General features: G+C 44.8%; 1 protein-coding gene across 1 annotated transcript; it reads left to right on the forward strand.

Moving 5' to 3' along the window:
- Positions 1–5712: 5712 nt before the first annotated feature.
- On the forward strand, positions 5713–14646 carry LOC121583174 (zinc finger and BTB domain-containing protein 43-like). The gene is made up of 2 exons (XM_041899374.1): positions 5713–5788; positions 12850–14646. Exon 2 carries the CDS (start codon positions 12869–12871, stop codon positions 14282–14284), a length of 1416 nt encoding a protein of 471 aa, XP_041755308.1. The 5' UTR covers positions 5713–5788; positions 12850–12868; the 3' UTR covers positions 14285–14646.
- Positions 14647–15306: the final 660 nt, after the last annotated feature.

Genomic DNA, 15306 nt, shown 5'->3' on the forward strand with positions numbered 1-15306 from the left:
GGCCCAAATTCTTTTTGGTCACAGTACATTTCAGACATAGTATTTCAGTAGCAGTTAGGTGATTCCTGCTTTAAGATACAAATATCAAATATATGTCAACAATAAATCAAATTTCGTGAAAAATTCCCGAATAATGGTATATTTTTGTTATTATTGTGGCACTTGAGATGAGATATTGGGTTTTTAACTCATTCCACACTACAGGTTTTGTCGTGCATACACCTGTTGCTTTTCACCATATCAAGAGACAAATGATGAGACAAATCCAAGGTAGCTAGTTAACGTTAGATAAGAACAAGCTGCTTCACCTGTCCTGTATGATATTATTCAGGTATTAGTAAAAAAAAAATGTTGCTTCTGTGGTCTCTCACTCTACCTCACTAATACCCAAGAACAGATCTGCAGCTTCTACTCGCTCTGTGAGAACCTGGAGCCCCTGTAAAACAAATTGCAGAGTCAAAATATTTTTCTTACACATTGGTTGTGGCCCAAAATGTCACTGACTGCTTCCCAAAATGGCACCCTATTCCCTATATAGTGTACGCTATAGGCTCTGGTCAAAAGTAGTGCACTATATAGGAAATAGGGTGCCATTTGGGAAAACAGATACTAGGAGCAAGGCTCCATTCCCAGCTGGAGGAGCTCAGGCCTCCCTTCTCTGATCCCTGCACCTGCCCTGAATAGGAGGGGCCCACAGCGCAGGGCCAAAGAATGTCTGGTCAAGCGACCGGCCGGCGCAGGCCAACAAAGGCCCACTTCAGGACAGATTACAACTTCCAACAGTAGACCCTTTGATCGGGCTACTTTGAAAACATTATCGATATCAAGATCAACCCTCGAGGTCAAAAAAGCCATTTTGAAAAACACAGTTTTGTTGGCTGTGTGTGTGGGTGTGTGTGTGGGCGTGTGTGTGGGCGTGTGTGTGGGCGTGTGTGTGTGTGCTGGCAGAGGTGTCATGCCCATAGGGGGCACAGGGGCACGTGCCCCCAGATTTGTCCTGTTTAAAAATAAAAAATAAAAAAAAATAATGATTGTTCTGTAATACTCTGTAATATTACTAGCCACTTAGTAATTTTATGAAGTTGGCTTTAGCTAGCCCAGATTGGGAACATATCTCTCAACCTCATAGCTACCAAGAAGCCATTTCAGGCTATCAATCAAGTTAGAGTAACTGCCAAAATAAAGGAAACACCAACGTAGTGTCTTAATAGGGCGTTGGGCCACCACGAACCAGAACAGCTTCAATACGCCTTGGCATAGATTCTACAGGCGTCTGGAACTCTATTGGAGGGATGCGACACCATTCTTCCACAAGAAATTCCATCATTTTGTGTTTTTGTTGACGGTGGTGGAAAATGCTGTCTCAGGCGCCGCTCCAGAACCTCCTATAAGTGTTCAATTGGGTTGAGATCTGGTGACTGAGACGGCCATGGCATATGGTTTACATCGTTTTCATGCTCATCAAACCATTCAGAGACCACTCGTGCCCTGTGGATGGGGGCATTGTCATCCTAGCCATGGTAGCCAAAATAATGGCCTGCCATGCATTTTTATATATGACCCTAAGCATGATGGGATTTGAATTGCTTAATTAACTCAGGAACCACACCTGTGTGGAAGCACCTGCTTTCAATATACAGTACTTTGTATCCCTCATTTACTCCAGTGTTTCCTTTATTTTGTCAGTTACCTGTATCTTAGCTGACATGCCTGCTCGATAGGTTGGTAGACTTTAGAAAAGCAAGCAATAACTAAATGTACTGAATAAGACTCACATTCCTTTCAATCTTTTACCCAGATTTTAGCAGAGATGCAGAGAAGCATATTAAGTTTCTTTAAAAAAAAGGACCACCAGTCAGGAGGATACAGACAGCTAAAGAGGTATGTTTAGATATGCAGAAGAATATACAGTGCATTCGGAAAGTATTCAGACCTCTTGACTTTTCACATTTTGATACTTGGCTCTGTCATATCCTCACATGGCCTCTCCTATCATTGCTACGCTGACGATACACAACTAATCTTCTCCTTTCCCCCTTCTGATAACCAGGTGGCGAATCGCATCTCTGCATGTCTGGCAGACATATCAGTATGGATGACGGATCACCACCTCAAGCTGAACCCTGGCAAGACGGAGCTGCTCTTCCTCCCGGGGAAGGACTGCCCGTTCCATGATCTCGCCATCACGGTTGACAACTCCGTTGTGTCCTCCTCCCAGAGTGCGAAGAGCCTTGGCGTGACCCTGGACAACACCCTGTCGTTCTCCGCTAACATCAAGGCGGTGACCCGATCCTGCAGGTTCATGCTCTACAACATTCGGAGAGTACAACCCTGCCTTACACAGGAAGCGGCACAGGTCCTAATCCAGGCACTTGTCATCTCCCGTCTGGATTACTGCAACTCGCTGTTGGCTGGCCTCCCTGCCTGTGCCATTAAACCCCTACAACTCATCCAGAATGCCGCAGCCCGTCTGGTGTTCAACCTTCCCAAGTTCTCTCACGTCACCCCCCTCCTCCGCACACTCCACTGGCTTCCAGTTGAAGCTCGCATCCGTTACAAGACCATGGTGCTTGCCTACGGAGCAGTGAGGGGAACGGCACCTCCGTACCTTCAGCCTCTGATCAGTCCCTACACCCAAACGAGGGCATTGCGTTCATCGCTCTGGATAAGAGCGTCTGCTAAATGACGTAAATGTGCCCTTGAGCAAGGCACTTAACCCTAATTGCTCCTGTAAGTCGCTCTGGATAAGAGCGTCTGCTAAATGACTAAAATGTAAAAAAAAAAAAATGATACGTTACAGCCTTATTCTAAAATTGATTAAATTAAATGTTTTCCTCATCAATACCACAATACCCCATAATGACAAAGCAAAAACTGGTGCATTCGGAAAGTATTCAGACCTCTTGACTTTTTCACATTTTGTTACGTTACAGCCTTATTCTAAAATTGATTAAATTAAATGTTTTCCTCATCAATACCACAATACCCCATAATGACAAAGCAAAAACTGGTGCATTCGGAAAGTATTCAGACCTCTTGACTTTTTCACATTTTGATACGTTACAGCCTTATTCTAAAATTGATTACATTATTTTTTTTCCTCATCAATCTACACACAATACCCCATAATGACAAAGCAAAAACTGGTAATAAATAAATAAATAAAATATTTACATAAATATTCAGACCCTTTGCTATTAGACTCGAAATTGAGCTCAGGTGCATCCTGTTTCCATTGATCATCCTTGAGATGTTTCTACAACTTGATTGGAGTCCACCTGTGGTAAATTCAATTGATTGGACATGATTTGGAAAGGCACACACCTGTCTATATAAGGTCCCACAGTTGACAGTGCATGTCAGAGCAAAAACCAAGCGATGAGACAGGATTGTGTCGAGGCACAGATCTGGAGAAGGGTACCAAAACATTTCTGCAGCATTGAAGGTCCCCAAGAACACAGTGGCCTCCATCATTCTTAAATGGAAGAAGTTTGGAACCACCAAGACTCTTCCTAGAGCTGGCTGCCTGGCCAAACTGAGCAATCGGGGGAGAAGGGCCTTGGTCAGGGAGGTGACCAATAACCCGATGGTCACTCTGACAGATCTCCAGAGTTCCTCTGTGGAGATGAGAGAACCTTCCAGAAGGACAACCATCTCTGCAGCACTCCACCAATCAGGCCTTTATGGTAATGTGGCCAGACGGAAGCCACTCCTCAGTAAAAGGCACACGACAGCCCGCTTGGAGTTTGCCAAAAGGCACCTAAAGGACTCTCAGACCATGAGAAACAAGATTCTCTGGTCTGATGAAACCAAGATTGAACTCTTTGGCCTGAATGCCAAGCGTCATGTCTGGAGGAAACCTGGCACCATCCCTACGGTGAAGCATGGTGGTGGCAGCATCATGCTTTAGGGATGTTTTTCAGTGGCAGGGACTTAGAGACTAGTCAGGATCGAGGGAAAGATGAACGGAGCAAAGTACAGAGAGATCCTTCATGAAAACCTGCTCCAGAGCGCTCAGGACCTCAGACTGGGGTGAAGGTTCACCTTCCAACAGGACAACGACCCTAAGCACACAGCCAAGACATCGCAAGTCTCTGAATGTCCTTGAGTTGCCCAGCCAGAGCCTGGACTTGAATCCGATCTAACATCTCTGGAGAGACCTGCAAATAGCTGTGCAGGGACACTCCCCATCCAACTTGACAGAGCTTGAGAGGATTTGCAGAGAAGAATCTGAGACAATCCCCAAATACAGAGGTGCCAAGCTTGTAGCGTCATACCCAAGAAGACTCAAGGTTGTAATCGCTGCCAAAGGTGCTACAACAAAGTACTGAGTAAAGGGTCTGAATACTTATGTAAATGTAATATAAAAAAAAAAATATTCATACAAATGTCTAAAAACCTGTTTTTGCTTTGTCATTAGGGGGTATTGTGTGTAAATTGATGAAGGAAAAAAACAATTTAATCCATTTTAGAATATGGCTGTAACGTAACAAAATGTGGAAAAAGTCAAGGGGTCTGAATACTTTCCGAATACACTGTATTTTATTTTCTTCATAGAATTAAGCATAATGATTATGGCTCTAAATTACGGGAAAAAGCTGTTTCAGGTGTTTAAAAAATGCCTAATTCTCCAACCTCACCCCCCAGCCATCCTCACCTACTTTGTGCCCCCTCAGCTTTTTTTTTGGTGTGTGTGTGTGTGTGTGTGTGTTGTGTCAGGGAGTGGATAATTTCAGATAATTGTCTTGAGCTTGCTTGTGCTAGGACAAACCATGTTTTCTCTTATTTGTAATTTGTCTGTATAAACATATACTGTAGGAAATCAGACTGACAGTGTACACAATATACTAGACAGAGTTGAATGCAATGAACATAAAGTTGAACTGGCAATACTAGGCAATTCACATTATATCAACTTGTATCACATTTAACCTAAAGTTGACTGAATGGTGGCGTAAGGTGCCAAGTGTTCAAACCATATTACAATGCATGATAATAATGTTCTCCAGAGAAACATGAAGGTTCATCATTCTTTACCCTTTCACTGGTCAAAACATTTGTACACTTCAGGTTCAAAGGTTAGGCCTGTCCTGGGAAAGATCTCAAACTAACAAGCCATCGTCTGAAAGCTCTCTCAGGTTAGCCTGTAATGCCACCTAGTGTGGTTCACACGTCTTTTCATAAATAACCCAATTTTGTTTTTTTATGGAAAGATGTATGAATGTGGTTACAAGAATACAAAAATATATCCACAGGGAAAAACATGCGCAGGATATCAAAGTCATATGCTTAGTATTAGACACCCAACGTTTCCACTTGGTCTTTTTCAAGGGTGTGCTACAAAATAACTTTTTCCTTTCCTTGTCTTTTTCTGTCAAATATCAGTTCATCCTCTCACTACGTTGCACACAACGGAGTATTTCATTTGTATTTTGATAGGATGAGATTAACTCATATATGTATTATGAGACATATGATTCATTATTTGAACTTTAAGAATTTAGAAAAATAACATTGTTGTACGCCAACATTATGTATGAATCTACAGAAGTAAGACTCTGTCCGATAAACCTACAACTTTGAGAACCCTCTCCTCTCCAGCCATGATTCTAACTCATCTGGCAACCCAGACAGGGAGGGCGGGGCTGGGGGCGGGTTTGTTTACATTGCTCATCATGCGCCATGCGATTCTTGGTTACGTGATGACGTAGGCTGAAAGAAATCCAGTGGAACTCGGAAGAGAAGCGACTGTTGTATTCTAAATCAAGAGAAAGAAATGAAATCAAAGGTGAGACAACTCTATTTTTGCATGCATGTACGATACCGAGATATTGACGTATGGCCAGTCATTCTTGAAAACCTAGAAATTCATCATAATCGTAAGGATTTGATGTATTCAGTGCATGCTACTTGGTTAGCGCCATTGGCTAGCCCAGCTAGCCAGCTTCTGCAACATAATTTTTCAGCATCGTGTGAATCGCAAGGAAAATGGAAATGTGACACTTGCACGCAGTTCTGTATGCAAATAAGAATGCACATAACAGTTTGCCGAAGTTGACATCAAAAGCTATATGGCTTACCTACGTTTTTACTTAATTGAGTATTCAATTGTATTTGGTTGGTCACAGCTTTTATCATTGAGTACCATTATTGAGTGCACACTCCACTTATGTAAATGATAATGGCCATCTTTAGCAAGTTCTAGCTACTCCGTGTAGTCTCCTTTGATGAATATGATTATGAAATATGTCGCTACGTTCTTATAAGCTGGCATGGATAGTTAATCACAGATATTGCATTTTTATCATATCTCCTAGCTAAGTGAACGTGGATTTTTCTAGGCTATATTTTATTTGTCAGCGTTATCAGGCAAATCACAGAAACTGTGTTTGCAAAGTTAAAACACGAATGCAATGCAAAGTACTAGGTCAATGTCCGACAATACCCCTTTGAGGTAATATAGCTAGACGATAATACGTTCAGCAATAAGCTGCTACCCGTCACTTTTCAGGCCTGTTTACATGTATATCTGCCTTTCACGCCTACACTGTCACTCTTACACACACACACACACACACACACACACTCACGTTTACACTTACATACACACATTCACTACCACGCGCACACCCACGTGGTAGTGAATGTGGGCAGGGTGCAAATTTTAAACTAGTATTTAAATATACTTTAAAAAGTGTAGTGTTTTTGCGGACATTACTGTAGTATTTATTAAACTACTTTTTTTTGGGGGGGATAATATTATAGTATTTACTATAGTATTCTACAGTATACTACAACATTCTATAGTAGGGACTACACATGATCAAGGGATACTACAGTGTGTAGTAAAGTATTCTACAGTATACTACAGTTTACTATAGAATTCTATAGTAAGTACTCTAGTATTCGATAGTAAACTGTAGTATTTTTTCATGTGGGGACATGTACATATCTACCTCAATACTCCAGTATCCCTGCACATTGTACATGTGGTACTGGCACTGACCCTGTATATAGCTGACCCTGTATGTAGCTGGCCTTGAATATAGCTGACCCTGTATATATCTTTCTCTCTTATTTGTTGTGTTTTTAATTTTAATTTTCTTATTAGTTATACTTTTTTATATTGAATACTGCACTGTTGGGTAGAGCTTGTAAGTTAATCATTTCGCTGCACAAGTGCATGTGACAAATTAAACTTGAACCCATGGGGCGGAGCACAATTGGACTTTATGTTTTTTTTTTTACCCCATATGTAACTCTGTGTTGTTTTTGTTGCACTACTTTGCTTTGTCTTGGCCAGGTCGCAGTTGTAAATGAGAACCTGTTCTCAACTGGCTTACCTGGTTAAATAAAGGTGAAATAAATAAAAAATAAAAAAAATTGGCCCAGCGTCGTCCAGGAATGGAGGGAATGGCCGGCAGGGATGTAGCTCAGTTGGTAGAGCATGGCGTTTGCAATGCCAGGGTTGTGGGTTCGATTCCCACGGGGGGGCCAGTATGAAAAAATAAATAAAAAAATGTATGCACTCACTAAACTGTAAGTCGCTCTGGATAAGAGCGTCTGCTAAATGACTCAAAATGTCAATGTAAATGTAACAATACAGGCAATACATCTAGAACCCACGTAGTTAACAACACAATTAAAGGGATACTTCAACACAATTAAAGGGATACTTCATGCAAAATCTATATGTGGGTCAAATTACCCTGACCTTGAGTTGTGTCTTTCTATGCGACGCGGACACATGTAGAAGTACAGTGCCTTGCAAAAGTATTCAACCCCCTTGGCGTTTTTCCTATTTTGTTGCATTACAACCTGTAATTTAAATATATATTTATTTTGGATTTCATGTAATGGACATACACAAAATAGTGAAATGAAAAAAATTACTTGTTTCAAAAAATAAATACAAATAAATAACGGAAAAGTGGTGCGTGCATATGTATTCACCACCTTTGCTATGAAGCCCCTAAATAAGATCTGGTGCAACCAATTACCTTCAGAAGTCACATAATTAGTTAGATTGCACACAGGTGGACTTTATTTAAGTGTCACATGATCTGTCAAATGATCTCAGTATATATACACCTGTTCTGAAAGGCCCCAGAGTCTGCAACACCACTAAGCAAGGGGCACCACTAAGCAAGGGGCACCACCAAGCAAGCGGCACCATGAAGACCAAGGAGCTCTCCAAACAGGTCAGGGACAAAGTTGTGGAGAAGTACAGATCAGGGTTGGGTTATAAAAACATATCAGAAACTTTGGACATCCCACAGAGCACTGTCTCCCGAGTGGCGCAGTGGTCTAAGGCACTGTGCCACTAGAGATCCTAGTTCGAATCCAGGCTCTGTCGTAGCCGGCCGTGACCGGGAGACCCATGGGGCGGCGCACAATTGGCCCAGCGTCGTCCAGGGTAGGGGAGGGAATGGCCGGCAGGGATGTTGGTAGAGCATGGCGTTTGCAACGCCAGGGTTGTGGGTTCGATTCCCGTGGGGGGCCAGTATGAAAAAATAAAAAATATGTATGCACTCACTAACTGTAAGTCGCTCTGGATAAGAGCGTCTGCTAAATGACTAAAATGTAAATGTAATTATTAAAAAATGGAAAGAATATGGCACCACAACCAACCTGCCAAGAGAGGGCCGCCCACCAAAACTCACGGACCAGGCAAGGAGGGCATTAATCAGAGAGGCAACAAAGAGACCAAAGATAACCCTGAAGGAGCTGCAAAGCTCCACAGCGGAGATTGGAGTATCTGTCCATAGGACCACTTTAAGCCGTACACTCCACAGAGCTGGGCTTTGCTGAAGAGTGGCCAGAAAAAAGCTATTGCTTAAAGAAAAAAATAAGCAAACACGTTTCGCCAAAAGGCATGGAAGAAGGTACTCCGGTCAGATGAAACTAAAATTGAGCTTTTTGGCCATCAAGGAAAACGCTATGTCTGGCGCAAACCCAACACCTCTCATCACCCTGAGAACACCATCCCCACAGTGAAGCATGGTGGTGGCAGCATCATGCTGTGGGGATGTTTTTCATCGGCAGGGACCGGGAAACTGGTCAGAGTTGAAGGAATGATGGGATGGCGCTAAATACAGTGAAATTCTTGAGGGAAACCTGTTTCAGTCTTCCAGAGATTTGAGACTGGGACGGAGGTTCACCTCCCAGCAGGACAATGACCCTAAGCATACTGCTAAAGCAACACTTGAGTGGTTTAAGGGGAAACATTTAAATGTCTTGGAATGGCCTAGTCAAAGCCCAGACCTCAATCCAATTGAGAATGTGTGGAATGACTTAAAGATTGCTGTACACCAGCGGAACCCATCCAACTTGAAGGAGCTGGAGCAGTTTTGCCTTGAAGAATGGGCAAAAATCCCAGTGGCTAGATGTGCCAAGCTTATAGAGACATACCCCAAGAGACTCGCAGCTGTAATTTCTGCAATAGGTGGCTTTACAAAGTATTGCCTTTGGGGGGGTGAATAGTTATTCACTCTCAAGTTTTCAGTTTTTTAGTCTTATTTCTTGTTTGTTTCACAATAAAAAATATTTAGCATCTTCAAAGTGGTAGGCATGTTGTGTAAATTAAATGATACAACCCCCCAAAAAAATCAATTTTAATTCCAGGTTGTAAGGCAACAAAATAGGAAAAATGCCAAGGGGGGTGAATACTTTCGCAAGCCACTGTAGATGACAGCGTGTCACACAGTGCTAACAAAACAAACATTCTACACACATTCAAGAGGCATTTCTCACTAGGTACAAAACATTGATTTAATATCTTTCAGAGTTTTTGCTGGCATTTGTAGAACCGCCCCGCGAAATGAAACTTTTCAGGGAAGTCAGGAACCAATATACACAAGCAGTTAGGAAAGCAAAGGCTAGCTTTTTCAAACAGAAATTTGCATCCTGTAGCACGAACTCCAAAAAGTTTTGGGACACTGTAAAGTCCATGGAGAATAAGAGCACCTCCTCCCAACTGCCCACTGCACTGAGGCTAGGAAACACTGTCACCACCGATAAATCTACAATAATCGAGAATTTCAACAAGCATTTTGCTACGGCTGGCCATGCTTTCCACCTGGCTACCACTACCCCTGCCACCAGCTCTGCACCCTCCGCTGCAACTTGCCCATGCCCCCCCGCTTCTCCTTCACACAAATTCAGACAGCTGATGTTCTGAAAGAGCTGAAAAATCTGGACCCCTACAAATCAGCTGGGCTATACAATCTGGACCCTTTCTTTCTAAAATTAGCCGCCGAAATTGTCGCAACCCCTATTACTAGCCTCTTCAACCTCTCTTTCGTAACATCTGAGATCCCCAGAGATTGGACAGCTGCCGCGGTCATCCCCCTCTTCAAAGGGGGTGACACACTAGATCCGAACTGTTACAGACCTATATCCATCCTGCCCTGCCTTTCGAAAGTATTTGAAAGCCAAGTTAACAAACAGATCACCGACCATTTCGAATCCCACCGTACCTTCTCCGATTTGCAATCCGGTTTCCGAGCTGGTCATGGGTGCACCTCAGCCACGCTCAAGGTCCTAAACGATATTATAACCGCAATCGATAAAAGACAGTACTGCGCAGCCCTCTTCATCAACCTGGCCAAGGCTTTCGACTCTGTCAACCACCACATTCTTATTGGTAGACTAAATAGCCTTGGTTTCTCAAATGACTGCCTCGCCTGGTTCACCAACTACTTCTCAGATAGAGTTCAATGTGTCAAATTGGAGGGCCTGTTGTCTGGACCTCTGGCAGTCTCTATGGGGGTGCCACAGGGTTCAATTCTCGGGCCGACTCTATTCTCTGTGAATATCAATAATGTCGCTCTTGCTGCTGGTGACGCTCGGATCCACCTCTATGCGGACGACACCATTTTGTATACATCTGGCCCTTCATTGGACACTGTGTTAACAAACCTCCAAACGAGCTTCAACGCCATACAACACTCCTTCCGTAGCCTCCAACTGCTCTTAAACACTAGTAAAACTAAATGCATGCTCTTCAACCGAATGCTGCTTGCACCCGCCCACCCGACTAGGATCACTACTCTCGGCGGGTCTGACTTAGAGTATGTGGACAACTACAAATACCTAGGTGTCTGGTTAAACTGTAAACTCTCCTTCCAGACTCACATTAAGCATCTCCAATCAAAAGTTAGATCTAGAATCGGCTTCCTATTTCGCAACAAAGCGAAACAAACATGCCCTCGTGAAACTGACTATCCTACCGATCCTTGACTTCAGCGATGTCATTTACAAAATAGCCTCCAACACTCTGCTCAGCAAATTGGATGTAGTCTATCACAGTGCCATCCGTTTTGTCACCAAAGCCCCATATACTACCCACCATTGTGACCTGTATGCTCTTGTTGGCTGGCCCTCACTACATATTCGTCGCCAAACCCACTGGCTGCAGGTCATCTATAAATCACTGCTAGGCAAATCCCCGCCTTATCTTAGCTCACTGGTCACCATAGCAACACCCACCCGTAGTCTGCGCTCCAGCAGGTATATCTCACTGGTCATCCCCAAAGCCAACACCTCCTTTGGCCGCCATTCCTTCCAGTTCTCTGCTGCTGCCAATGACTGGAACGAACTGCAAAAATCTCTGAAGCTGGAGACTCTTATCTCCCTCACTAACTTTAAACGTCAGTTGTCAGAGCAGTTTACCGATCACTGCACCTGTACACAGCCCATCTGAAATTAGCCCACCCAACTACCTCATCCCCATATTGTTATTTATTTTGCTAATTTGCACCCCAGTATCTCTATTTGCACATCATCTTTTGCACATCTATCATTCCAGTGTTAATACAAAATTTTAACTATTTTGCACTATGGCCTATTTATTGCCTTACCTCCATAACTTACTACATTCGCACACACTGTATATATATTTTCTGTTGTATTTTTGACTTTATGTTTTGTTTATCCCATGTGTAACTCTGTGTTGTTGTTTTTATCGCACTGCTTTGCTTTATCTTGGCCAGGTCGCAGTTGTAAATGAGAACTTGTTCTCAACTGGCTTACCTGGTTAAATAAAGGTGAAATAAAAAAAATAAAAACACCTGCAACTGGACACTGACATTTCTAAGATACTTTTTTCACCGAATCGAGAACGAAGAAAGTATCGCCAGGAACAGGTTACTTAACACATATCTAGCGAAAAAAAGAACAACATTCTCACGGCTAAGAAAATGTGGACAGGTTCTTTGCGAGTATCGACACACCAAACTTAGTTTGAAGTGTTTTTGAGGAAGTTTCGGCTTGCAGTGCAGCTTTGCTAACATCGGTTCGGCTGTTTCCACACATGAAAACTGACGATGCGAGTATGCTAACTCCAGGCTGTAGCCAGAAGTAAATCATGGATTATTGTGGATTCTGTCACAATGGGCCTTCAGACATAACTCAATGTAAGGGTAATTTGACCCACATATCGATTTTACATGAACTATCCTTTTTAATGACCTATTAATGTTCTGATCTATACTGAGTGTACAAAACATTAAGAACACCTGCTCTTTCCATGACATAGACTGACCAGGTGAATCCAGGTGTAAGCTATGATCCCTTATTGATAAATCCACTTCAATCAGTGTAGATGAAGGGGACGAGAACAGGTTAAAGAAAGATTTTTAAGCCTTGAGACATGGATTGTGTATGTGTGCCATTCAGAGAGTGAATGGGCAAGACAAAATATTGAAGTGCCTTTTGAACAGGGTATGGTAATAGATGTAGTAGGGGGGGGACGTTGGGCCTAATGTTTGGTATACTCAGTGTAGATCTATAACCCACATAGTTAACATCAACACAAATAATGACCTGTTCATGTTCTACATATTCTAGATCTAGACCCCTGGCTGCCATGGAGTCCGAGGGGAATGTGCTCCGCGTGGACTTCCCAAACTTCTCCGGAACCCTGCTGCAGAAGCTCAACCAGCAGCGGCAGAGGGGCCAGCTCTGTGACATCATCGTGGTCATCCAGGGCCACCAGTACCGTGCTCACCGGGCCATCCTGGCCGCCAGTTCGCCCTACTTCTGCGACCAAGTGCTCCTTAAAAACAGCGCCCGCTGCGTTTTACCCGACGTCATGCACCCGTGCGTGTTCGAACGCCTCCTCCTGTCTTGCTACACGGGCACCCTCCACCTACCGGCCGGCGAGGTGGTAGCTTTCCTCACGGCAGCTAGCTTCCTCCAGATGTGGCACGTGGTGGACAAGTGCACTGAGCTCTTAGAGGTGGTAGGAAGCGGCACATTAGTGCAGAAGTCTTTTGGTGGGCTGAGGGACAGGCCTTCCCCTGGGGACAGCAGCTACCACAGCCCTGGGGACGGCGCAATGGGCCTGGAGGACGGCGGAGGAGGAGGAGCAGTGGAGGGCTTTGCCAAAATGGAGATGGACCAGCTCCTGGAGAACAGCTTCTCCCCACCCACTCTGGAGAACAACAGCACCCAGCCCGGCGGAAGCTGCTCGCCACCGGTCGACCACGACGGCTCAGGTAGCGAGGCCGCCAGCCAGGATGGGGATGATGAGGAGGGTGGCGAGGGGGACTACCAGTACTCCAGACCAGCCTACGTCCCGCCCAGCATCATGGGCCACAGGAAATGGGTCCACGTGAAGTCGGAAAGGCGTGCAGATTGCAGGGGCGACGGGGCCCTCTTTAGCGGGGACCCTGCAGTCACTGACCCTGAGCAGCTGAACCTTACCCACTTCCAGGCCTCGGCCAGCAGGAGCTCCCTGGACCACAGCATAGATGAGAAACCGGTGGCTCAGCAGGAGGAGAACCTGGAGGAGGACCCACTGGACTTCTATGGTACCTCCATGGAGGGCTTCTCCACCGACAAGGCCGACGGGACACCGCTTGGGCTGAAAGATGACATGCTAGGAGGGGCAACTGGGTGTGAGGAGAGTGGTGGCGGGGGGGAAGGAACCCCTGGTGGCCTCCAGGAAGAGACCTCCCACTCGGGCTTCGCCTCAGTGGTCTACAAGCTGTACCCCTGCCAGTGTGGCAAGAGCTTCACCCACAAGAGCCAGCGGGACCGGCACATGAGCATGCACCTGGGCTTGAGGCCGTACGGCTGCGCCGTGTGTGGCAAAAGTTTCAAGATGAAGCACCACCTGGTGGGCCACATGAAGATTCACACGGGCGTCAAGCCCTACGAGTGCAGCCTGTGCGCCAAGCGCTTCATGTGGCGGGACAGCTTCAACCGCCACACGTCCTCCTGCACCAGGGTCCACCAGGCCCGGTGCGCAGTCAACGAGCAGGCCGCCCAGATCTGCTGACCCCAGATCATATTTCCAACCACTGTTCACCTCGTCTCCCCCCCGCTATCCCGTATCAGTTTAACTGAACCGGCTGCCCAGATGTGCCTGTCCAGGATCAGATTAAGACACTGCTGCTGGGATGACCACCCTCCAATCAGTTTAGGTGGATATAGAATTATATATCCGAGCAGTGGCCTGAGCCACCGACGCATCACATATAACTGATCCAAGATCAGAATCCTGGAAAGCTTTGTAGTCTAGTCAGCTAGATCTGCTCGTGTGGAATCAGAACCTTAGGTCTTGCGGTGTGTGGACTGCTATACAGTGCATTCAGAAAGTATTCAGACCCCTTGACTTTTTCCAAATGTTGTTATGTTTCAGCCTTATTCTAAAATGGATGAAATTGTTTTTTTTCCTCATCAATTTACACACAAGACCCCATAATGACAAAGCAAAAACAGGTTTTTAGAATGTTTTATTTTAATTTTTTACTTAAATATCACATTTACATAAGTATTCAGACCCTTTACTCAGTACTTTGTTGAAAGACCTTTGGCAGCGATTACAGCCTCTAATCTTCTTGGGTATGATGCTACAAGCTTGGCACACCTGTATTTGGGGAGTTTCTCCCATTCCTCTCTGCAGATCCTCTCAAACTCTATCAGGTTGGCTGCGGAGCGTCACTGCACAGCTATTTGCAGGTCTCTCCAGAGATGTTCGATCGGGTTCAAGTCCGGGCTCTGGCTGGGCCACTCAAGGACATTTAGAGACTTGTCCCGAAGCCACTCCTGTGTTGTCTTGGCTGTGTGCTTAGGGTCGTTGTCCTGTTGGAAGGTGAACTTTCGCCCCAGTGTGAGGTCCTGAGCACTCTGGAGCAGGTTTTCATTAAGGATCTCTCTGTACTTTGCTCCGTTCATCTTTCCCTTGATCCTGACTAGTCTCCCAGTCCCTGCCGCTGAAAAACATCCCTAAAGCATGATGCTGCCACCACCATGCTACACCGTAGGGATGGTGCCAGGTTTCCTCCAGACGTGACGCTT

The sequence above is a fragment of the Coregonus clupeaformis genome, chromosome 15 (genome assembly GCF_020615455.1).
Source record: "Coregonus clupeaformis isolate EN_2021a chromosome 15, ASM2061545v1, whole genome shotgun sequence".
NCBI lineage: Eukaryota > Metazoa > Chordata > Actinopteri > Salmoniformes > Salmonidae > Coregonus > Coregonus clupeaformis.

Excerpts from the sequence above, each read along its gene's own strand:
- LOC121583174 (XM_041899374.1), top strand. The coding sequence starts at position 12,869 with ATGGAGTCCGAGGGGAATGTGCTCCGCGTGGACTTCCCAAACTTCTCC.